The sequence below is a fragment of the Aquila chrysaetos genome, chromosome 5 (assembly GCF_900496995.4).
Source record: "Aquila chrysaetos chrysaetos chromosome 5, bAquChr1.4, whole genome shotgun sequence".
Classification (NCBI taxonomy): domain Eukaryota; kingdom Metazoa; phylum Chordata; class Aves; order Accipitriformes; family Accipitridae; genus Aquila; species Aquila chrysaetos.
This window is the reverse complement of record NC_044008.1, coordinates 64,879,208-64,903,723: the sequence shown is the minus strand read 5'-3', so window position 1 is coordinate 64,903,723 and position 24,516 is coordinate 64,879,208. Positions and strand designations below refer to the sequence as shown.

At 64.5% G+C, this 24,516-nt stretch overlaps 1 protein-coding gene across 1 annotated transcript; it reads right to left on the bottom strand.

Annotated features, from left to right (window-relative positions):
- USP43 (ubiquitin specific peptidase 43) lies at positions 1-18,924 on the bottom strand (the record flags this gene model as incomplete). Its single annotated transcript, XM_030014880.1, has 15 exons — positions 1-1,354; positions 1,447-1,569; positions 2,655-2,813; positions 3,312-3,660; positions 3,866-3,995; positions 4,103-4,180; positions 4,562-4,665; positions 5,917-6,028; positions 6,144-6,306; positions 7,234-7,357; positions 7,447-7,582; positions 7,935-8,027; positions 11,357-11,457; positions 15,199-15,339; positions 18,478-18,924. Coding segments are annotated over 15 exons (3,171 nt in total), but the record flags the coding sequence as incomplete, so codon positions are not given.
- Positions 18,925-24,516: the final 5,592 nt, after the last annotated feature.

The window sequence follows — 24,516 nt, the reverse complement described above, 5'->3', positions numbered from 1 at the left end:
TCCTTTCACGTGTCTTTAATAGAAACCGCCGGCGGTGGGGGCTGCACCCCCGCATACAAAAGCTGGCTGGAGGAATCGCGTATTGCATAGATCTTGGTGTGGGGGACCCGCCCACCCGCCCCCCCAAAATAGTCGCCTTTTAGAAAACAAAAAGCGTCTCTGAATAAAACTCTCCTGGTACAATAAATACTCTCACGTCTTCGAGCTGGCGGAGCCCGTGCCCGCCTGCCTGCTCCCGGGGAAGGGGCATGGGGAGGTGAGTGGGCGATGCCCCCAGTTCAGGATGCCCCTGGGGCGGGATGCCCTGGGACGGGATGCCCTGATTTAGGAGCTTCTGCTTTGGGGTGCTCCCGGTTTGGGATACCCCTGGTTCGGGAGCCCCGCGTTTGGGATGACCCAGCTTCGGGATACCTGAATGCCTCCAGTTTGGGGATGCCCCCAGGTTAGGATGTTCCTGGTTCAGGATGACCCTGCTTTAGGATGCCCTTGTTTGGGATCCCCTGGTTCAGGAGCCCTTGGGTTAAGACACCCCCAGTTTGGCATAGCCCCAGTTTGGCATAGCCCCAGTTTGGCAGCCCCCAGTTCGGGAGCCCCCGGTTCGAGCTGCCCCCGGTGGGGATGCCCGCCGGCCCTGGCTCAGAAGCTGGACTCGGGCACGGCCGGGCGGCACAGCGAGCCCACGGGCTGCCGTCCCTGCTGCAGCATGGTCCCGGGGGGGCCCCGGGCAGGCAGGGGGGGCCCCCCCCGCGCCCCTGCCCAGCGAGGCCGAGCGCCGCAGGCCCCCCTTGGGACGCGGGGGCAGGCTGGCCGAGCTGTGCGAGCGCGCCATGGCCGCCGGGCCGGGGGACAGCCGTGCCACAGGGACACCCGCGTCCCCCTCCGGCCGCGGCAGCCCGGGGCGGCGGAGCCCCCCCCGTCCCGTCCCCGCTCCGCCCCGGGCTGCTCTGGCTTTTGGGGGGCAGGCGCAGGGACCCCTCGGCGCCGGCGCTGGCGGCTCGCCGCAGCGTTGGCACGCGGAGGGGTTGGCGGGGGGCTCGGGGGGTGCCCGCCTCCTCCTGCCCCTTGTCGGGCTGTTTCGGGGGGCCGGCTGGCGCGGGGCTGGGGGCCGGGGGGGCGTCGGGGCCGCTCTCCCCACCTGTGCCGAGCGGGAAGAGGGAGCGGCGGGTGCAGCGGGGCCGGCGCCCCGATTCCAGGTAGGCCACCAGCTCCCCTGGGACCCCCGGCCGCCCCCGCTCCTTGCCGGCGAAGGACCAACGCGGGGGCACGGCCCTGGGGGGGCCGCCGGCGGGCGAGACCTTGACGCTGAGGCTGCGGCCCTGGACGCCGCGCACCAAGGGTCTGGCCTCGAAGCCACCTGCAATTAAAAAAAAAAAAAACAACAAATAAGTGGGAGGATCTGGGAGCGACGCCAGGGTGCCGGGGCAGGGAGGGGGTGCTCAGCATCACCTTTCTCCGGGGCGGCGGTGGCATCGGGGGTGCCAGGCGGGGAGGACCGGGTGGCCGCGGTGTCCCACGTGCTGCCGCCCAGGCGGGCCAGCCAGTGATCGGCGAGCGACGAGGCGGTGGAGCCTGCGGGGAGCGGGAGGCTGAGCCGGGCTGCGGGGCGAGGGGTGCTGCCGCGCCCGCGCCCCAGAGCGCTCGGCAGCGGGGGGAGCGCGGGGCTGCGAGCAGCTGCACACGCGCGGCGCTGCGCGGCGCGCACCAGCGCGTGGCGAGCGTGGTGCCGCGTGGCTGCAGTTGCAAGCACACGGGTGCGCGCGCACCTGCGATGCCGCACACGCCGGCTGTGCTGCGTGACTGCGTGCCCACCACGCTGTGCACCGGCACACACGTGTGTGTGCCCTTGCCTGGGCTGTGTGACTGCGTGCACACGTGCCTGTTCACGCACGTGCGCAAGGGTGTGCACGTGGCTGTGCTGTACGTGCACAACACCATGTCGATGTGCACAGCATTCACGTGCGCACTTGGCTATGCTGTATGTGTGCGTGCACCTGCCTGCTGTACTGCCCACGCACGCGTGTGCGTGCACGTTCCCGTACGTGCAGCTGTGCTGTGTGCACACACCATGCTGCCTGTGCGTGTGCTGAACGTACACGCGTGTGGCTCTGCTGCATACCCGCGTACCGTATCGTGTGCAGGCACGTGCACTCAGCTGTGCCACGTGAGTGACTGTGCACGTGCACCCACCGCACTGTTCATGCACCTGCCCACAAGCGTGTGCATTTGGCTGTGCTGTGTGTGCACGACACTGTGTGCCAGTGTGCACAGGCATGCATGTGCACGTCTGCACACTTAGCTATGCTGTGTGCCTACGTGCCTGCCATACTGTCCATGCACGGGTGTGCATGCATGTCTTTGCGTGTGTGCAGCTGTGCTCTGTGCGGGCGTACGTGCCCACCTGCCATGCTGTCCACGCATGGGTGTGCATGCATGTCCACGTGCATGCGTGCGTATGCAGCTGTGCTCTGTGCGCACACCCCACGCCGTGCGTGCACGTGCTGAACGCGCACGCGTTTGGCTCTGCTGCACGTGCGTGTACCGTACTCTGCGTGCCCGTGCGTGCGCTCGGCCGTGCCGTGCGTGCCCGGGGCGGTGACCTTGGGGTGCCCGGGCGCTGTCGGGGCGCAGGCGGGCAGGGAGGTGGGGGTGCTCACCCCTGACGGAGCTGCTGGCCGACCACGCGGGCACGGCGTTGCGGCGCTGGTAGAAGAGGATGTAGGCGCTGCGGGTGCTCACCTCCGCCTCCCGCACCCCCTCCACCCTGCTGTCGTCGTAGCTGTACCACCGCCCGTCCAGGGCGTTGCAGCAGTAGGCTGGGGACAGGGGGTGAGGGGGGGGACACAGGGGGTGAGGTGGGGCCAGGGGCTCTGCTCTGGCCCCCCCAACCCCAGGGTGCAGCGGGGAGCATGAGCCCCACGGTGTGGGGACAGCCTGGGGGTGCAGGATGCTGTTGGGGGGCACGCCCCAGTGCCACGCCTGCCCTGGCGTGGCTGCAACGCCATCCTGCGTGTCCCCTGCGCCCCGGGTCCCCTCTGCTGTGCCCCGTGGCATACCCCCTGCACTTGCCTCCACAGCCCCGTGCCTTGCCCCACACCATAACCCTCTGCAATGCCCTGTGCACCCCATGCTGTGCCCCACGGCACATCCCCCTCCAGTGCCCCCCAACCTCATGCTGTGCCCCATGGCATACCCCCTGCAATGCCCCTAAGCTCCATACTGTGCCCCACGGCACACCCCCCACACCTTGCCCTGTGGCATACCCCCATCCTGCTTCCACACCCCGAGCCCCCCCCACACCCCCCAACGCTCACCAGTGTAGTGGCCGCCCTGCATGCTGCCGTGGTGGTTGCAGACGGCGTAGAGGTCGTAGAGGTAGTCGCGGGGGCAGCTCGGGGGCAGGCAGAGGGGGGGCTGCCAGGGCGCCCAGCGCCCCAACAGCTGCCCGCCGGCCTGGCCCCGCTGCGCCACGTGGGGGGCCATATCGAGACCCCGCAGGGGGAACTTCACCAGCGTGGTGAGTTTGTGCCGGTGCTCAGCCACCTGGCGAAAGCGCTTGAGGTGGATGATGAGGATGTCGGGCAGCGTCCAGAGGCTCAGCTTCACCGTGCCCTGCTGGGGCACCTTGCAGTGCGGGCAGCGCCAGGCGTCATCCGGGGCCAGCTGGGGACACCATGTGCCATGGCCACCTCCCTCCCCAACACCCCCCTGCCACCTCTAAAGCCACCCCCAGCACCGCAAAAACCAACAGCCGCCGTGCCGTGGGCAGAGCTTGCCCTCGGCAGCGGCTCTGCCGGGTGCGGGCAGGGTGCGGGCAGGGTGCGGGCAGGGTGCCCGCTGCCCACGCGGCTGGCGGGGTGCTCGGTACCTGCTCCTCCTTGGTGTAGAGCTGGAAACACTCATCCAGCGTGCAGCTGTGCTGCTGCCGGTGCGCTTGCTGCTGCAGCCGCACGCTCTCTGCGTCCTGCACCACCTCCTCCTGGACGTTGCCGAAAAGGCTGCGGCAGGGCGGGGGGGCAGTGACATGACACCAGGGGGGGGGTGTCAGGGAGGGTGACCTGAGTACTGGGGTGTCCCCACCCACCCCTGGGTACATGGGACTCACCGCTCTTTGGTGCTCAGGTCCCACTCCACCGTCAGCTTCACGTGGGGAGGGCCACCCGTCCCACTCAGCTGCAGGGCTCTGGGGAGGCAAGGACGAGGTGAGATGCCCCCCAAAACCCCCTGTCCCGTGGGGCCACCCCCTTGCCACCCTGCGGTGCCAGGCATGGACAGCCACCATCTCCCCATGTAGCACCCACGGCGGGGACACGGGGCTGGGGACCCACCACTCCCGGGGACCCTCCCACCACCGTGGCCACCCATGGTGCCACCACTGGCCACCCCCACGGTGCCACCGTGGTCAGCCACAGGGACACCTTTGGCCACCCATGGTGCCAACGCAACCACACACAGGGACACCACGGCCACCCACAGGAACACTGAGACCACGGTGTCACCACTGGCCACCCCCAGGGAACAAGGGGACAGTCTGGGGACAATCCTGCCCCTGCAGTGCCCTTACCTGTCAACGGCGGGGTGGCAGAGAGGGCGGGGGTCCTGCGGGGACAGGTAGGTGCAGGGGGCCGAGCCCCCGGCCAGGCGGATGCGGAAGAGGGCTCCCGCGCCCTGCGAGGGGAGAGGGGGCTGTGGGGCTGGTTGGGGGGCAGAGCCCCCCCCCGCTCTCCAGCAGCACCTGGGGGGAGCCATGCATTGTGACACAGGACAAAAAAAAGCCCCAAAAATCAGATTTCTTTGGCCCCCGTGGCCAGGCTGCCAGGGGACACCCGTGGGGACGGGGACGCAGGGCTGGGGGATGACCCATCCCGCTGGCTGTGGTGTGGCTGGGCGGGCAAAGGGGCAGCACGGGGACACCAGCACCTGTGGGATGGTGGCACCTGGGTACTGGGGAGGGTGGCTGGGCTGGGGCGGCTCTGCCGTGGGAGCCGGGTGGCACTGTGGCCATCCACGGTGACGCTGTGGCCACCCATGGTGACACCATTGGCCACCTGAAATGACAACATGACCACCCACAGGGAGACCACTGCCACCCACAGTGACACTGTGGCCACCCATGGTGACACCGCTGGCTGCCTGCAGCGTGAATATGACCACCCACAGGGCCAGCATAGCCACCCACAGTGACCCATCAGCCACCGGCATCAACACAGCCACCCCCAGGGCCACCACAACAACCCACAGTGACACCGTTGGCCACCCACAGTGACCCTGCAACCAAGCACAGCTCCACCATGGTCACCCATGGGGACACCACAGCCAGTGATGGTGCCACCACAGCCACCTGTGGCTCCACTGTGGCCATCCAGGAGACACCGTGGCCACCCATGGCTCCACCGTGGCCATCCAGGAGACACCGTGGCCACCCAAGGCCCCACTGTGGCCACCCATGGGGACACAACAGCCAGTGATGGTGCCACCACAGCCACCCGTGGCTCCACTGTGGCCATCCAGGAGACACTGTGGCCACCCATGGCTCCACCGTGGCCATCCAGGAGACACCGTGGCCACCCAAGGCCCCACTGTGGCCACCCATGGGGACACAACAGCCAGTGATGGTGCCACCACAGCCACCCATGGCTCCACCGTGGCCATCCAGGAGACACCGTGGCCACCCATGGCTCCATCGTGGCCATCCAGGAGACACCGTGGCCACCCAAGGCCCCACTGTGGCCACCCATGGGAACACGACAGCCAGTGATGGTGCCACCACAGCCACCCACGGCTCCACCGTGGCCACCCACGGGGACACCGCGGCCACCCACGGCTCCCCCCCCCCACGGCCGCGGTGGCAGCAGGTGCCAGCAGCCCCGGCCGAGCGCGTCCCCGGCAGGGGACAGCGGCGTCCCCCCTCCAGCTCACCTGCGCCTGCACCTCGCCCCGCAGCAGCGCCCGCAGCTGGGCCAGGATGCTCTGCTGGAGCTGCTCCCAGGAGACGCCCCGCTCCTCCCGCAGCACCAGCGGCGGCCCGAACCTGGGGACAGCGGGGGGACACCCGGCTGAGGGGGGACACCCCCGCGCCCCCTCCCACGGCGGGGAAGGAAGGGAGGGCGGCGCGCAGGCGAAGCGCGGGCAGGGCGGGCAGGTACCTGGCGAGCCGCGGCCCGGCGCCCGCCGTGTTGCAGAGCAGCAGCAGGATGCGGCCGCCCGCCCCGCGGTGCAGGCAGTCGGAGGAGCGGGCAGCGGCGGGCAGCGGGCGCTGCCCGTCCGGGTGGGCCGCCCCGGGGGAGGCGGGCAGGCTGCGGGGGCACCCTGCGGGCGGGGCGGCGGTCATCCAGGGGCTCCGGTTCAGCACCGTCGGGCGCCCTGCCCGCTGCCGGGAGCTGCCTGTGCTCCCCTGCCTGCGGCACCCTCTCCCGCACCCCCTGCTTCCCACCAACCACAGCCCAGGGGACGCGGCCTCGCCAATCACAGCAGCGCACACCTGCCTCCAACCAACCGCAGCAGAGCACACCTGCTTCCAACCAATCACAGCGGAGCACACCTGCCTCCAACCAACCGCAGCAGAGCACACCTGCCGCCAACCAACCGCAGCAGAGCACACCTGCCGCCAACCAACCGCAGCAGAGCACACCTGCCGCCAACCAACCGCAGCAGAGCACTCCTGCTTCCAACGAATCGCAGCAGAGCACACCTGCCTCCAACCAATCACAGCAGAGCACACCTGCTTCCAACCAATCGCAGCAGAGCACACCTGCTTCCAACCAATCACAGCGGAGCACACCTGCCTCCAACCAATCGCAGCAGTGCACACCTGCTTCCAACCAACCGCAGCAGAGCACACCTGCCTCCAACCAATCGCAGCAGAGCACACCTGCTTCCAACCAATCACAGCAGCACACACCTGCCTCCAACCAACCGCAGCAGAGCACACCTGCTTCTAACCAATCGCAGCAGAGCACACATGTTTCCAACCAATCATGGGTCTGGGGGGAAGGGAGAACAAGGCTCCCCCCAATCACAGCAGAGCACACCTGCCTCCCCCCAATCACAGCGCACCTCCCAGCCACCAATCACAGCGAGGGAAACCACCACCTCCCACCAATCCCAGGGATGCTCCCACCTCCCCCAGCACTGCTCCCATCCCGCCACTCCCAGCCCCGCAGGAGTCGCTCCCAACCAATCAGGACTGCGCAGGTAGCCAGCCGCCGGCCAATCGGGAGGGGAGGGGGGCGGTACCTGCGCGGCAGGCCGGCGGGGGCTGGAAGGCGTAGAGGGGAGCCCCCTCCCCGGCAGCACCCAGCTCCTCCGCGTCACCGAGGGAGCGCAGGAAGCCCCGCGGGGACACCTCGGCCAGGATCACCTGCAGGACGGCACCCGGCACCCTCAGCGTCCCTGGGGGGGGGGGGTCTTGTCGTCCCCCACCCCGTGTCCCCCGCCCCGGCCCGTTACCTGCTCCGGGGGGATGCGTCCCTCCCGCGCCACCATCTCCCGCAGCTCGGCCACGGTGCCCAGCAGGGGCACGGCCAGCCCCACCCGCACGAACCGCCGGCGCTCGCACTGCAGCACCAGGGTGACGTTGAGAGCCCTGGGGACACCGGGGGACACACACAGACACGCACACCCCCCCCTCAGCGGGGAAAGCCACCGCGCGCCGCGCTGAGACCCGACGCCGCTCGTGACCGTGCTGGATGGACCCACATCCCGGTGCAGCGGCTCCGACTCCAGGGTAGCAAACACCCATCGGACACAGCTCCGGCGGTGGTGGCCATCACCCATCCCAACGCTGCCACCGCCTCCCTCATTAATTATCTATCCCTCATTAATTATCTACCCCAAAAGATGCAAATCACTCTGGTTGGAGCCGACACCTCGCCGGGCGGTGGATGTGCCTCTTGCCGTGCCAACGAGCGGCTGGGGAGGTGCGGGGCCGGGCTCACCTGGTCTGGCGCAGCGGGATGGGCAGGGAGATGCACAGGAAGGGATCGAAGGTGTTGCTCTGCTTCAGGCAGTGAGGGCACGTCAGGGAGGACCTGTGAAACACGGCCGGGACGTGTCACCGGTGCAGGGACAGCACCCCCAGAGTCCCCACCCTGGGGCTGCAGCGCCCTGACACTGGTACCGCATCCCACAGGGCTGAGATGGCCACAGCATCACGCAGGGTTTGCACAACCTCCTGCCATGGCGAGGCACCAGAGCTGGTACCCACCTGCCCAGTCCAACGGTCTGTTCACTCTGAAACCTAACAAGGGCACCCACAGTAACTGGTGCTAGAGAAGCCAGAGTGAAATCCTAGGGCTGGGGGGTTTCCCACTCCCAGGCGTGGCTGTGGCCCCGAAACCCCCCCAAATCCTGCTCCCCCTCCCAAGGGCTGGCAGAGCCCAGGGTGGCTTCTGGCTCCTGGAGGCTTTGGGGTGACCCCAGCCCGCCCCGGTGGGGCTTAAGCAGGGACAACGCCTTGGGGTGCTGGGAGGGGACAGGACCCCTCCCGAAAACCAGGGCTGTGGTTGGGCTGCAGGGAGGAGGCAGTGACAGGCAGCAAAAGGGCAGCTGCCTGCAGCCCCATGACAAGCCCCAGTGTGTTCCCTGGGGAGGTACCACCGCCCCTTGCCCACCCTGGCACTCACGGCCAGAGGCAGAGGCAGTGGTGACACCAGCTGGGGACCGTCCCACCGGCAAGCTGCACCCAGGGGACACCACGGTCCTGCTGCACTCCCCATCCACCTGCTGGGAACCAGCTGCCTGCCACCACCGCAGGGCCAGATCCTGCACCCGACGGGGCGGTAGCCCCATCGCTACCGCAGGGACGGATCCTGCACCCACCGTGCCTGCACTCCCAGCACTCCCATTCCCAGCCTGCCAGCATGGAGCCGGGGCAGTATCCAGCCCTGCCGCCGGGACACAGGCTGTGCCGCACGGACACCGCCGGCTACCCCGGTGCTGCTGGCTCAGCCTGCCCGGTCCCTGCCGTGGCACAGCCGCCGGCTCCAGGGGAGCCCTGGGGACAGTGAGGGGGGACCCGTCTGCTCTGCTGGGGGGCATGAGGCCACCAGGGAGGACCAGGTCCCCCTGCCAGCAGGGAGGCTTCCCCATCTCCCACAGCATCTCCTAGGAGATGCTCCACCAAAGCCTGGCTTAAATGAACCTTTAATGCCAACAACCACCCTACCTCATGTTTCTTTTTAATTCTGTCTTTTTTATTTCTTTTTTTTCCTCCTTTTTATTCAACAAAAAGGGGAAAAACAAATTAAAAACCAAATCAAAATCCTGAGTCCTTGTTATTTGTCACCTCAAAGAGCCATCGAGCTCCCTGGGAAGCAGCCGCACAAATTAATAAATCCTTTTGCACACAGACGGGCTCTGGCACATGGAGGGGGTGGATAATTAAAGCGCCTTTTTTTCATACAGGGCGAGGGATTAATTGAGACAGGAGGAAGGACTTGTGATGCCAGATGTGTCCCCTCACGCCTGCAATGCCGTGGCATGGGGATGGGGTGGCCAGATGCTGGCCCACCCGAGCATCCCAAGAGTCTCAGCCAGAGGAATATGTGGGATGTCCCATCGCCTGCGTGTGGGAGCATCCCCATGCTGTCCTCTGGGACAGGCTTGGGACAACCTGGATCCTGACTCCTGTGATAGAACCACTGAATGGTTTGGGTTGTGAGGCACCTTCAGAGACCATCCCGTCCAACCCCCCTGCCATGGGCAGGGACACCTTCCACTACACCAAGTCGCTCAAAGCCCCATCCAACCTGGCCTTGAACACTGCCAGGGATGGGACATCCACAGCCTCTCGGGGCAACCTGTTCTAGTGCCTCACCACGCCCATCGTAAAATATTTCTTCTTTATGTCCAACCTAACCCTGTCCTCTTGCAGTTTAAAACAGTTGCCCCTTGTCCTGTCACTACAGACCCTGGCAAAAAGTCTCTCTCCATCTTTCTTGGAAGCCCCCTTTCTATATTGAAAGGCTGCTCTAAGGTCTCCCCGGAGCCTTCTCTTCTCCAGCCTGTCTTCACAGGAGAGGTGCTCCAGCCCTCTGATCAGTTCTCCTCTGGACCCGCTCCAACAGGTCCATGTCTTTCCTGTGCTGAGGACCCCAGAGCTGGACGCAGTACTGCAGGTGGGGTCTCACCAGAGCAGAGAGGAGAACCCCCTCCCTCGACCTGCTGGCCTCGCTTCTTGTCATGCAGCCCAGGATATGGTTGGCTTTCTGGGCTGCGAGCGCACGTTGCCAGCTCACATCCCATTTTTCATCCACCAGTATTCCCAAGTCCTTCTCCATTCACCACCTAGTCTGTACCTTGGCTGTCACCTGCCAACTCGCTGAGGCTGTACTCAATCCCACCATGCCATTGATGAAGATTTTAAATTGTAATGGTCCCAGTAGGGACCCTTGAGGGACACCAAGCCTTACTGGGTTGCTCTACCACCCACCACCACCAACCCAGCAGCACTGATGGAGAACAACCAGGGCATCCCCTGCCCAATCCCTGCCTGCAGCCCTGCCCGTCTCCCCACGCTGAGCCTTCCCAGCCCTGCCGGCTCAGCAGCCGCCTTGCTTTTGCCAGCCAAGTGCTGTTGCAGTGCAAAACCAGCTGTCCCAGCAAAAGCCATCTCCCGGTAGCTCTCCCCACCCTGGGGCAGTGATAATGAACGGAAGAACTCAAGGCTTCATTAAGGCCAAGGAGAGGCGGGCGGTGGGGTCTCTGAAGGCTGGGGGTATGAAATGCCCAGGGGCAGGGCTGGGATCTGCCCGTGTCCATCTCCATGCCAGGAGATGACACTGGATGTGGCTGATGTCACCCTCTGTGCCCTCACTCCCAAGGACCAGGCACCCATCCGCACCAAAACCCGCCCCCAGGGATGCGGTTCAGACCCTGCTCTGGATCAGTCCTTAACAAAACAATTCACGCTCTCTGGCCAAGAGCTGCCTGGCCCGTCACCCCCATCCTGCTGTACCCACACAGCCTGGACAATGCCACCGGCACTGCACCGTGCAAATAAAACACACCTTCATCTTAATTCTGCTGCTCCCCGAGCTTCCGAGCTAATTACCAGGAGCCCCGGGGCTGCGACAGGAGTGGGGAATGGCCAGGACACCCCACTCGCTGCCACAGGGATTTGGGCTCTAACCCTCCCCGTGTCCTCTTCAGCACTTGCAAAAGTATTTGCTGGCATTAAAGCGGAGCAAGAAACGTCTGGATGGATGGAGCATCTCTGCAGGGCTGAGCGCTCCCCAGCTCATCCCTTCCCTGGGCTCACAGAGTCCGGCTGCCCGCTAGCAAAGCCCCTCCAGCGCTGCCCGGGGCTCGCAGGAGGGAGAAGCCCCCGGCCGGGCAGGATCCGGCCCTCCCCGCTCACCTGTACTGCGCCTGGAAGTGGCTCTGCACGAAGCTCTGCCCGCGGGGATGCTGGGCGGCTGGTGGGGAGCTGCTGGCACCGTCGCTCCTGTCCTCGCTGGGCTGCGGGGGCAAGACACGAGCGGGGTGAGAGAGGTGTCGGGGTGACCCCACGCCCTTGAGGGGTTGGGGACACGTCCCAGCGAGCCAAGCCCAGCTTCGGCGTCCCCACGACACAAGGACAGGCTGAAGGCGATGCCAAAGTGACCCCTGCCCGGCATCTGCCGGCCCAGTACTGCCATGCCCTCCAGGGTCCCTGCGTGCTTTCTCCTGGGGAAATTTTGGGGTATGCCCCATCCGATCAGCCGCAGCCCTGGCGTCCGGAGCTTCTGGGCACTGAGGAATTGGAGCTGGAAACATATTTGATCCCGGTTGAAATGCTCCAGGAGGGAAATCCTGGGCGAGACGGCTGGGCTGGCTTAGCCACACTGCAGCATGGGCACCTCCGGCAGGGGAAAGCTTGGAGGGGGGGAAGCTGATCCCCCAGCAACGTCCCCCCCGCCAAGGAGCCCCAGCGCCCGTGGGCACACGCCTGCAGGGTTGGCAGCCCTGGCAGGGAGGTGCCCACGGCACCCCGGCACCCACCGTGCCGGCAAATGCACCCATGGGTGCTGGGACCGGCCGTGCTGCAAGGAGCTGGGGCGTGGGTGGGCGAGACGGGGGGATGCTGCAGCGGGCAGGTGTCCATGTGTCTGTGTGCGTGTCTGTGTGTCTGCGAGGAGAGCTCCTGGAGCGGGTGTGCACGTTCCTGCGCTCGCACCCACCTGAGGCAAACACGGCTGCGTGCAAATTAACCGCATGCAAATCACTAGAACCGGGGAGCTAAAAAAAGCCCCGGCTGGCATGATGCCCTCCCAGGCAGGTGTGCCAGCGTGGGGCTGCAGAGCTGCCCAGAAAAGCAGCCCCGCTGCTGCATGTTTCCCCAGCGCCTTTACCAGCAGCAAGCCCAGGCACGGCACCCGGCATGCCAAGCCCAGGCACAGGACCTGGCACAGCACCCAGCATGCCGAACCCAGGCATGGCACCTGGCATGGCACCCAGCACCCCGACTCACTGCCCCAGCGCTGGCCTTTCAGGGGCCACGTGTCCGGGGCAGGCGGTGGGAGCAGTGCCGTTCCACCAGCATCCCCCGAGCTGGCAGGGGAGGCAGCCGTGGGGAGCGCTTACTCCGCTGCCGACCCATCCCTCGGCCACCTCCCCACATCCCCACATCCCCATCTCGGCCCCGGACGGCGGGGCGACTGCCTCTTCCCCCACACTGCAGACACCTGACCTCTCTCCAGGTGTGATCCAGCAGCTCCCGGCACCCTGAGCCACTGCAGCGAGCCGTGCTCCCCATCTGGGTGCCCGCACCCGTTCTCCCTGGCAAGCCCGTGTCACATCCCTGAGCAACAGCAGGAGCAGCACTGGGCCCCCTTCCTCGAGAGAAACCGGCTCCTCCGTCGGCCGGACGCTGCCTCGGGATGGGCGAGGAGCCCTGCACAAGGGAGCCCTCTCTCCGTCCCCCCTGCTTGGTGCATGGGGAAACTGAGGCACGGCCTCTGCTCTCGGCAGGGACTGACACTGCGGATGGTACTGCCTGTGTCCTTGCTGCTCACCCCCAGGGCCGGCACAGGATCCCTTCCTCCATCCCAAGGAAAGGCAGGACGCCTGGCTGGGGAGGCAGCCTTCTTTGCTGAATTTGGGGGATGCCAGCACCGGCTGCGGGAGGTGAGACATGCCCCGCACCCAGGACACCCTGAGAGGAGCCAGGTCCTATGCTCCACTCTGTAGGGAATGGGGGCACTGGGACGCGACCATGTTACACAGCCAAACCTGCCTGGTTAGGAGACACCTCCTTGCCTGCATCCTGCCTGCTGTCTCCCTGCCTGCCCGCTGCCCTGGGAGCCACAGGGAGCCCCCATCCCTGCACAGGGGCCAGCAGCCACCGGCTTCACCCCCTGCTATGGGCACACGGAGCCTGATGGCAGAAGAGACGTCACAGAAAGGAGCCTCAGTAGCTTGGGGAAGGACTGGGCTGTTTGGGCTAAGAAGAGGAGTTTTTGGTGTCATGATGAGCAAGACTGAAAATCAATGAGGTATTTGGCTGGGAGGCGGATTTTCCTCGTGCCATCTGCTGGCACTGGGTCCTGCTGAGCCTGACGTGTCCTTACGGTCTGCCCAGGGCTGGGGTCCATCTGGTGTGGCACAGAAGGGACCTGGACTCTGTCTGTGCCCCACACAGCCCCCAGAATCCCCCTGAAACCCAAGGGGATGCCTCCTCCTCCTCCTCCAGCCCTCCCAGCAGCCAAGCCTTGGTCCCCACCTGGGTGGCCCCAGAGTCCGCTGGGTGCCACAGCAGACACCTTGTGGGAACCCATCAAACAGCCAGGACAGTATTTCCACCCCTCTGGTCTGCCCGGCTCCGTGTCCTGGACCACCGAACTCCTTGTCTTCTGCTTTCCACCAGCTGAGCTCCCCCGGTCCGTGAGCGTCGGCACGGGCTTGACCAGGAGCGAACCGTCCCCACCACTCCCAACCTTCAGCATCTGCACAAACCCTCCTCCCCCAGCCTACGCTACCCAAAACCAGGACAGGCGCTTGTGTGCCCAGCTCCATCCAGACACTTCAAAGCTGTTTATTCTGGCTCATGACCCCCCCACGGGGCACCCCCTCCCGAGGGACATGGGCACATGGGTGCTGCTCAGGTGGCACCCCCCAAGAGGGGCTGAGACCATGGTGAGGGGCTGGGGGAGGCTGAGCAAAACCAAGGATGCTGGGGGGACACACAAAGGGTCCCATCCCTGGAGCCAGGCAGGCGCCCCGGGCATTGCCACGGCACCGGCTCCAGCGCGGGCACCGCCAGCATCACGCCACAGCCCACGGTACACGTTGGCACCGGGCATTTACCAAGTGAGCGATGGGAGCTGCCCATTGCCAGGCTCTCCCAAACAGCCTGTGGGATCTAAATGCCTCAGGGCAAAGGCAGGCAGGGCTGAGGCCGGCTCAGCTCAGTACACAGATGGCTGCAGCTCACCGGCAAAGTAGGGCTGGAAGCCACAGGGCTGTCCCAGCCAGGGGCTTTGGAGACGGGCACTGCAGCCGAGCTCTCCCATGCGGGACGGAGCAGTGCCCGTGCAAGGCTGGAGGCCGGGCAGGGGCTGCCCGCGGGTCCCCGACCCGCACCCCTCGGCCACAGCCACGATTCCCCACGCTGGCGACAGGGAGGATGACGCTGCTCCCAGGACCCCTGTGCCCAAGACGGGCATCACCCCCAAAGCGGGGACAGCACGCTGCCGAGGCGAGCCGACGCGGCAAACGCACAAATCCATCCGCTGCAACAGGCAGCGCCCGGCAGGCGGGCAGGCAGGCAGCCAGCAGGCAGGGCCAGGGGGATGCCATGAGCGCAGATGGATGGAAGGAGACTTAATTACTCCTTTTGCCAGCAGCAAAGCCTCTGAGCGCTGTAATTACGGCGCGCTTAGCTGGAGGTGGGGAGCGACAGGGAGGGGCTGGATCTCCTCCTGACCGAGCAACCCCAAGAACCAGGGTGCCCACCAGAACCGGGGTGCTCAGCTGGATGGGCTCCTGCCAACACCCTCACCCACTCCCAGCACCCCAACCACCCTGCCCAGCCCCGCAGCACCCGGACCCCGCCAGCCTCCCCCCCACACACCTGCCAAACCACATCACCCGCATCCCCAAACCATACTGATGTGCGGGAGACAACTCCAGTCTGCCGTCTCGGCCTCCCCGGTCCCACACGCGGCGTGGACATCCCCACCCGAGCCAGGGTGTGCGGCCACCCCGGCGGGGGCCACCCACCTCCTCGGGGACACGGGTCTGCTGGGCGGGGGAGGCAGCGCCCAGGTCCTCGTGCATGCGGTCCAGCAGCCAGAGCAGGAACTCGAGGGCGTCGTGCTGCGCGTTGCCCCGAAACTGCGAGCTGTGCTTGGAGACGATGTTCTGCAAGAGATGGGCAGGGAGGGCGCTGAGCCTCGGGCCACGCTGCCTGGCACTAACGAACAGCCGGTTCGTTAGCACCCATAGCAAAAACCCATCCCTGCTTCCTGCCTGCACCAGCGTCTGCCCTTGTCCTGCCTCTGCAGGGACATCGCGGCCACCCTGGGGACAGCACAGCGCTGGGGACACCGGCACAAGTGGTCGAGACAGCAGTTCTGTGGCCCATCACCGTGGTGTCCCGGCTTTCAGCTGCCAGGATGAGGCCAGGAGGGGACAGCTTGCTGCAGGGGAGGGGACGGGGCACACCCCAACAAACCCATACGGGCAAGCCCAACCCATGGAGACCCACCAGCGTCACCTGCCTCATGCACTCCAATGGCATCAACTCGGTGTAACAGCCAGGGGAAGGCAATTCCCAGCGTTGCGATGCCCCAGCAGGCAGCAGCTCTTCCCCAGGCCCTGCTTGCACGTGCCACCCCATCACCAGCAGCCAGCCCAGTGCCTCCCCGTGCCTCAGTTTCCCCAGCCAGGTGATGCTGGCGATGCCAGCCCAGCCACCCAAGTCCCCAGAAGGGATGAGGGCTGTTCATAGTCAAGCATATGTGTGGCCCGTGGGCAGGGGAGCTGCCAGCCCTGCCTGCACAGGCAGGAGGAAAGCCCCTGAGCAAACTTCCTGCATCCCAAAACCAGGGATGCTCAGCCCATTGCAGCCTGGCTCTCAGCACCCTCCAGCTGAAGCGGAGCAGGTGAGACCAGGGAGGGGGACCAGAGATGTCCCTGATGGAGCCACATGCCAGGGGGGTCCTGACAGCCCCCCGCGAGGGCAGTGCTGGGGAGGGGGTGCTGCCTGCCCTGCCAGGCTCTGCCCCTCCATCCAAAGCCCTGCCAGCTCCCCCTGCCCGGGGCTGCCCTCCACTCACCCACTCTCCTCCTTCCCCCCAGCCCTGCAGGGAGTCCCCAGGAGGTGCTCACAGGGCTCCCTGGGGTATCCCCCCCACCTCCCCCTTGCCTTTCCTACCCCCCAGGACATGCAGCTCCATGCACGGCGCAGGAATTGGGCCCTGAGCAGCCACGGGGGGCAATGAAACCACCGTGACGCTCCTTCTGGGCACCCTGCCCCAAAAGCCCAGGTCCCCGTGCCACCAACGGCAGCACCCCCTGCCCCATCAAACAGAGCATCCCCCTGCCCCACAACTTCACCCGTGCCTGGATCAGGCCCTAATGCTATGTGCTTTCTGCCTGCCCCCCACCAAGCCATCAGCCACGCTGCAGCATTTTGGCTAATTAGCATTAATTTTGCTGTTAGGCGAGCGGCATGATGCCCTTACAGGCGGTTCCTCCCTCACTGGGGGCCACGGTGGGAAGAACGGTGCTGGGAATGCCGTGGGGCCGAGGCGGTGCCCGGGGAGGATAAGCCCATCGGGGTGCCATCAGGCCACCGAGCCAGCGCCGAAGCCGACTCCCTTGCCGAGCCGGTCGAGGTCCCAGCGGTGCTACGTGCCTGGGTTTTGGGTGGCCCCGGGGGCTCAGCCCGGGGTATGTGCTGTCAGCCCATGAGAGCTGTGTAAGCAGCTCCCGGGGGAGCGGTGTGAGCCAGGATGGGTCCCTGACCCCAAAAAAGCAGGATGCATGGGGCTGGGAATCCCGGTCCCTTGAGGGAGCCCAAGGAGGGGGCCCTGGGAGCACCCCAAAAGGCAGAGCTGGGGATCCCCAAGGACTCATCTCTAAGCCTGGGCCAGTGGTGGCTGCTCAGAGCCAGGAAAGGACAATTTTAGGAGCCCAGCCCCAAAACCAGCACCGGGAGGGAGAAACCCCAACCATCCGTGTTGATTTTAACCAGCTCATGCAGTTAAACCCCAACCATCTGTGCTGATTTTAACCAGCATGCTGGGACCTGCCGGGACAGGGATCAGACCTCCAGCATCACCGGGAAACACCCCAAGCCCCCCTCTGGCCCCCCACCACACCAGCCCCGCGCTCAGCAGTACAGGCATCCTGGTACAAGCAGAGGGAGCAAGGCCACCGCGGATGGGCTTCAAGCAAAATGAGTCGCAGACTGGGCTCTTATATTAAAAACCTTATTTAGGCATATTTAAAAAAAAAATAAGGTGGAAATTCATGGAAGATGCAGATAACCACCCCGAGGGAGTAAATTCAAAGCAAAAGCTGGAAGTTTGGGGGTTTTTTTTGCTCTGTGCCTAAGGAATGTGTGTGTTTGGGAGCCGACGGCATGAAATATTGTGCCCAGCACTGCGAGAGCTGGTTACTTTGCTACAAGGAAACGAAAGGCAATGAGCTCCTGCAGGAGCACCCATTGCACCCCGGCAGTCCCGGCAGGGTGGGTGCTGCCACCCTCCAGGCAGGGAAAGTTGGCAAGCAGGTCCCCCTGTGAAAGGGGGGGCAGAGCAGCGGGTACCCCGGCCCCTGCCCGCGCAGGACCAGCCCGGCTGCTGCCACAGGAGCCGGCAGGGCTGCCAGAAACCCCGACCCGGGAAGGGGCCTGGCTTCCCAGCAGCTCCTCCGTGCACTTTGCAAAGTTTAATTGCAGCAGCAGTTTAATTGCAGCACCAGGTCCCTACTGAAATGTCACCGGAGGACACGTGTCCCTGAGCGTGGGGAGCTGCGATGCCAGGCTCGAAGCGCTGCCCTGTGCCCGACACCCTGTCGCCGTCCCCACGCCGGGCGCAGGCCTGCAGCACGCTGGCATGTGCCCGGCGGGGATGTGCCACGCACTCAGTGACGGGGGCTGAGGCCACTGACTTGGGCTCCCGGGGCACCATCCCGCCTTACCCCACCATCCCGGCCAGCATCCCGCTCCCCGTTACGGCTCCGTGGGGTGGCCGGGACCGGGAGCTCGCTCGCCCGCCCAAGAAGGGTCAGAGCTCAGGGGAAGGCAGCCCGGCCGGAGGTGGGTGACGGCAGCGGGGCTGGGGGTGTCGGGCAGGGCAGGGCAAGATCCACGGGGAGGATGAGGCAGGGGAGCGGGTGCTGTGAGCAGGGGGTGCCGGCGGGTGCTGCGAGCGGGGGCACGCCGCGGGTGCCGGGAGCTGGGGGTGCCGGGGGGTGCCGGGGCGGACCGCGCCGCCGGGATCCCCGGGGCAGGGCGTGGCGGGAGGCCGCGGGGACGGGCGCGCTCGGTACCTTGAACTCGGCGGAGAGCTGCGGCGTGTAGTCGCGGGTCCAGAGGGCGCGGACCAGGGCGGCCAGCCGGTGGGTGACCTCGGCGCGGGCCCCGCGGGCGCGGTAGCGGCCCAGCGCCAGGAACTCGGCCAGCGGGGCCGTGTTGCTCAGGCACTGCACCACCGCGTTCATGAAGCAGGTGTTCCCGTGGTTCCGCAGCCCCTGCGCGCCCGGCGGCCGCTCCCCCCCGCTCCCGCTCCCGCTCCCCGCCGCCGCCGCCGCCCCCCCGGGCCGCCGCCGCTGCCGCCGCTCCCCGCCGGGGCCGCCCCCCCGGAACCCGCCCTCGTCGTCCTCCGGGGCGGCGCGGCGGCTCCCGCGGCCCCCGGCCAGGCGCGCCCAGGTGCGGAGCAGCCGCCCGGCCAGGCTGCCCAGGGAGCGCAGGGCGCGCCGCCGCCGCCCGCCCGCCGCCCGCCGCCCCCGCCGGGCTCCCCCCGCCGCCCAGCCGCCGCCCGGGGCCGCCGCCGCCCCCCCCCGCCGCCGCCGCCGCCCGCCGCCGCCGCGCTCATGGCCCCGGGCGGCCGCCCGCCCCTCCCCCGGCCCCGCCGGCCCCGCCGGCCCCGGCTCCGCCGCGGCGCTCATGGCCCCGGGCGGGCGCTGGGCGCCCCCCGCCGCCGGTGCCGGTGCCGGTGCGGGGGCCGGAGGGGCCGGGCGGGAGGTTTTGTGCGCGGCCGGCTCCTCCCCCGGCCGGGCTGGCTCTGGGAGAAGGGAGAGGGAAGGGAGCCGGGAGGAGGAGGAGGAGGACGAGGAGGAGGAGGAGGAGGAGGAGGAGGAGGCGCGGGGAGCCGCTGCTGCCGCTGCTGCCGCTGGCGGCAGGAGGCATCGGCGGCCGAGCCCCGGCTGCCCCGGCGTCCCCGGGATCATCCCCGGGCACCCCAGCCCGCTGTCCTCTCCATGGCCCCAGAGCTTTCCCGGGAGCCCCGGCCATGTCTTCCCCGGCATTCCCCACCGCCCCCAGCATCACCCCAGGCTTTTCCTGGGAGTCCCAGCTGTGCCCCGCCGGCGCTGCCCTGCTGCCCCCAGCATCACCACAGGATGTCACAGCATCACTGTGAGGTGCCCCAATCCTACCACCTTTTAGCTGGGACAGTTGGACAATGGTCACCTCTGCACCCACCACACTGAGGTTTTGGGGCCCCATGGGGCTCCCCCCACACAGAGCCACAAAACCAAGGTCACCAACCCAGCACTGGCAGAGCCCGCAGGCTTTGGCCACCTCCTGCCCACCCCGCACCGGCTGGCACCGCATGTGGGTGCTCGTTTGGGGTCCGGCAGAGCCTGGCTGGGGAGGGACAGTGCCACCTTCCCCCAGCCACGGGGATCAGCACCTGAGCCCTCCCTGTGCAGCTGGGGCAGGGGGGGACACAGGATGGCCGAGGCCACCAGGTCACCTCCCTGCCCTCCACCTGCAGCACCGCCAGCAGAGGAAACCCACTGTGGTTTTGACAGGCACTTTTCAGCCGGATCAGTCCCCTGGTCCACCTGGGTTCTGTCCCACAGCACCACACCGGCACAGGGAGGGGGACTGCAACACGACCGGCTGTTTCTGCAGCAACTCGCCCTCCACTCAACTGCAACCTGGCGGCAGCACGTTGCTCTTCAAACATCTGCGGGAGACCCAGATCCCCCAACCCAGTCCAGCCACGTGAGGCCGGGACCTGCTCATCTCTGCCAACAGCCCTGAGATTAACTTTGGGCTGGGACTGCTTTGACAGCTCCCACCAAACCACTGAGGTAACAGCCATGAGTGGAGACGGGAGAGGACAGGGCTGCCCCGTGTGCCGAGGAACCCGGGCACGTCTTGGGCAGCTGCTGTCCTTAACCAGGGCCAAGGGGCTGGGGAGGGACGGAGCGGCAAGGAAGTCCCTCTGCCTGGCAGGGGTGCCACTAAATGTCACCTTGCTGCAGAGCGGGGGGGGGTGGCAGTGGCCCCATTGCAGCCTCATGCCTCTTCTCTCCCTGGGGAGCTGCCGAGGCTGATGCTGAGCTGCGGAGGGGGTCCCTGGGGGACTGAGCTCGGCTGTGGTTGCTGCGGGCTCTCTTCTATCGCTGCAGGTCTCAGCAGCATCCAGCAGCATGTCCCCTTCCCCCAGGGAAGGGTCTGCTGTGCCAGGCAGCCGCCCCACCGCCTTGCCTGCCCCACGAGCACCCCGGGCATGGGGATGTGCTGCAAGCCCTGCCCGGGAGGCAGCTGGAGGTGATGCAGGTTCAGAAGAGATGGGGCAAAATGATGGAGGAAGGGCCAGGAGGTGCTGTTGGATGTCGCAATCCCTCCTCCCCGTGGGACAGGGCGTCCCTGCGCTGTGGGTGTGAGTTCAGGCGAGGTGGTGGCAGGGAGACAGTGACCTCCCCGGGGGACGCCAGACTGGCAGCCGTCAGCATGTTGGGCACAGAGGAGGGCAGAGGGCTGTGCAGTGCTGCCGGGGCCAGACGTGATCTCAGGCAAAATGCATCACGGCCTGGCGATGCCGAGCGGATGGACGGGGATCAGCCGCCCGTGGATCCTCCAGGGACGGCTCTACCACAAGTGGCCCCAGCCTGCTGGCAGGCTCAGGAGCTGCTTATCCAGAGAGGAAAGAGGACTGAGCCCAGCTGAAGTTTTCCTCCTCACCACAGCCAGCCCTGATGGGTACGGGATGTCCCCCGAGAGCCCGGCGCTGGTGGGGGCCACCTCCTGCCAGACCCCTCAGGGAAGCAGCCCCCTTCTGTCCAGATCTCCATCCCGGGAGGCTGCCACCCTGGGGCCAGCCTGGGCACTCGGTCTTTTCTCTCCTCCCGGTGAGATGGGAATGAAGGCAGAAAGCAGCCCTGTCTTGGGGGACAGAGCTGACCCTCCTGTGACCTGGGGGACCAGCTCCTGGGCTCAGCAGCACTCAGACTGGGCAGGCTGGTGGGATGCAGTGCAGTGGCTCCGTGCAGGATGTGGCCTTGGAGAAAGCCATTTGGACCGTGTTGGCTCGCTGCTCCCAGCCTGGCTAAGGAAAGCTGCTGGCACTGCGGGAGGGTTTCACTGTCTCAGGCAGTCGGGGAACAGCATCAAGGCTGAGCTGAAACTCCGGCTACAAATGCCTCCAAGCTCAGAGGTTTGACTCTGAAACTGGCTCTGCACCCATGGTTAAAGCTCATTTCTCAGCATCCTCCTGGCTAGAGAGCTGTGAAATCCATCTTTACAAAGCCAATATATAAAATGGTCCTTTTGGAAAGCTGTCTTTAAAATTAGGTTCCCTTCTCCTACGCAAAGGTCACAATCCATAAAGCAAAGTCCCGAGTGCTCCCTAGGACTCCTGGCAGCTTCATGGCCCTGCTTACAGCACTGTCCTGCTGCAAACCCCTAGGAGATGGAAACTGGAATCCACCGGCACATTTGCGTGAGGATATGGGGATTTTTTCTATCTGAATTATTTAACAAAGGCAGGTTGTGCTTCATGCAGTGTGGGAAGAATGGAGTTTATCAAATTTAGAAAGTCCCTGGCTTATTGAAAATAAAAGTACTTGTTGTTTCTCTCCGGTTGGTTTTGGCTGGACATTCAAGCCTAGCAGCATCCCACGCGAGCCAAAACAGCAGTGGTGGGAGCGAGAGAGGGAACACGAGTAGGGCTTGATGCTGAATTAAGTGGAACCAGAAATCCAATGCAACTTGATAATGAAAGCAAGGAAAAGCCTAAAGAAAAAGTGAGGGAAGCCAGAAAGTCAGAGGCGGGAGCCAGATTGAGAGAGTCAGATCAGAAACCAGCATTTGTTAGAAGAGGATGGACAGAAAACGAGACCTGATGAACATGTGGAAGGGAAATAGTCTAAAATGTGACAGTGAAACTGAGTCAAGTAAAAAAACCCAAACCTGCCAGAATTAGAAAGTATTAGATAATGAAGCGGCTCTCCTGGGGTCCCTGGCAACCTGCAACAAAGCGCCAAGATAAATAGCACCAAGAGTCTCTCTGATTCCCAGCTGCCCCCTGCGATGCTAACGCGGGGAATATTAACAGCACATGTCAGCCAACGACTTCAAACTCTGCTCGGATTTTTATTTAACAGTGTCTTTCCCAGCCCTGGGGTGCAGGCATCCTGCGGGCCGGCAGCGCAGCCCACCCAGCTCCCAGAGCAGGCAGGCAGCAGTCAGCAATACCTTTCCGACAGGTAACGCCAGTTTATTCCAATCCAAAGCAATTCACGCGCTGGAGTGAGCGCCAGGAATGCTCACTACGCTAATCTTCCTCTCAATAATCTCATATTTGCCATATTCCCTCTTCTTCAAATCATTCTGAACACGATGCCTTCCTATTCAGGCTAAATCAAATATTTATCGGCGCTGCAGCACGCTGGCAGCACTGGGTTGCGTCAGCACTTTCTCTCTAAAAATGCCTTTTTCGGGAGCTCCTGGATGTCTCCAGCTTCTGCCTTTCAAGCTGCCATTTTCTGCATACCAGGCTTAGACTTTGGAGCAAATTTGGGGTGGGGAAAATCTAAATGTCAAATGGAAAGAGAGGGGGGGAAATGCTTGCTCACTATTATGGAAAATTCCTTGTTGTTATGGCATGAACTGTCCCGGTGCCTTGGACACCAGACGGCTGGGATGAATATAAAAACACAGATAGCATTGGTTTGATTAGGGAGACATGGTGACAGGACGGCATTAGAAACATCTCCTCTGGCTGGGCAAGAGTTCGTACACCAGGGAGGCACTTGGATATTAGGACGAGCACAAGAAAAAAATCCTGAATAGATCTGAGCTGAGCTTTATTCAGGCCCAGCAGAAATCCATTTTCATTATGCCAAATCACAATAATAATAATAAAAAAGAGAAATCTTCGTGCATGCTCGCTGGGCTTTGCCATAGGACAATGTTGTCTTTATTTAAGCCTCTCCCGCTCTCTTGGCACGGGCTGGGAACATCTGTGCGGCCAAGTGGAAATGTGCTTTCAACAACCCCCAGCCTGCTGCCGGGGCTCGCGCCCCGCGGGCAGGTGAGGGTGAGCTGGGAGGGAGATGAGGTGGGTCTGGGAGAACCAGCATGGTCTAGCTGCTGCCCGCCTTGCTGCCTGCACCACCGCCTGAGCACCGCGCAGATCAGGGCCGTGACGTTGATGCAGGGCTTTGCAGACTTAGGTAATGGCAAGCACTTTCTGGGTGCAAGCAAGGGCAATCGAAGCCTGCGGTGGTTTTTAAGAGATTCTTTAAGTCCCAAGGAAATTTGTAATGCTGGTCTGCTGGCAAAATAGGGCTGATAATCTGATCGCATCGTTATTGGGGGGAGGATTACAGAATCAGCAGCAACCCCCATCTAATGGTGACGTCTGATTTTTGGCTTAAGGCAGAAGGACATAGCTTCCCCCTGCAGAAGATACCTCCTTATTCACCCTCTCCAACTATAATTAAATTATAGATAGCAAACTAAGTTATTTAGTACCCCCATTAAAGATGCATTGGTCCTGCGTTTCTTTGGAGTATGTTTGAGGAGGCACAGCATCGAGGCAGGTAAATGCTGCTTTTCCAGGGATCTCGCACCGTGCTGATGAATAGCGATGAACATGCTCCATCGGTTTTGAACATGAAAGGCCAGCAGATAACCCTGAGCTGCAGGAACTTCTGTACTTTGTTTGCAGCAATTTTGCTTTGTTTTTAATGCATATGTATGGTCCCTGGCTGCTTCACTGAGCAGGTATCTCCGGGCTATTTTCACCCATTATCCCCTCTGAACTAAGATGATGTGATCTCTGCAGCAGGCACTGAAACTGGGGGTGGGAAGGGAGAGCCGAGCCCCGATACACCAGCGGCGAGCAGGGCTCTCCCAACCCCGCACGGGCTTGTGCTGTGGAAACCGCCCGGGGCTCTCCCAGGTGTCACGGCCAGGCTGGGGGAGCTCAGAGGATTTGGGTGGGAACCAGCTTCGTGTCTTGGGTATCTCCAGGATAAACAAAACCAGCTCGCAGAGCTACATACATTACACCCTATGTTTGCTCAACCAGGAACCTCATTTTTTGCTGGGGGACTGGGAAAGCACCAGTT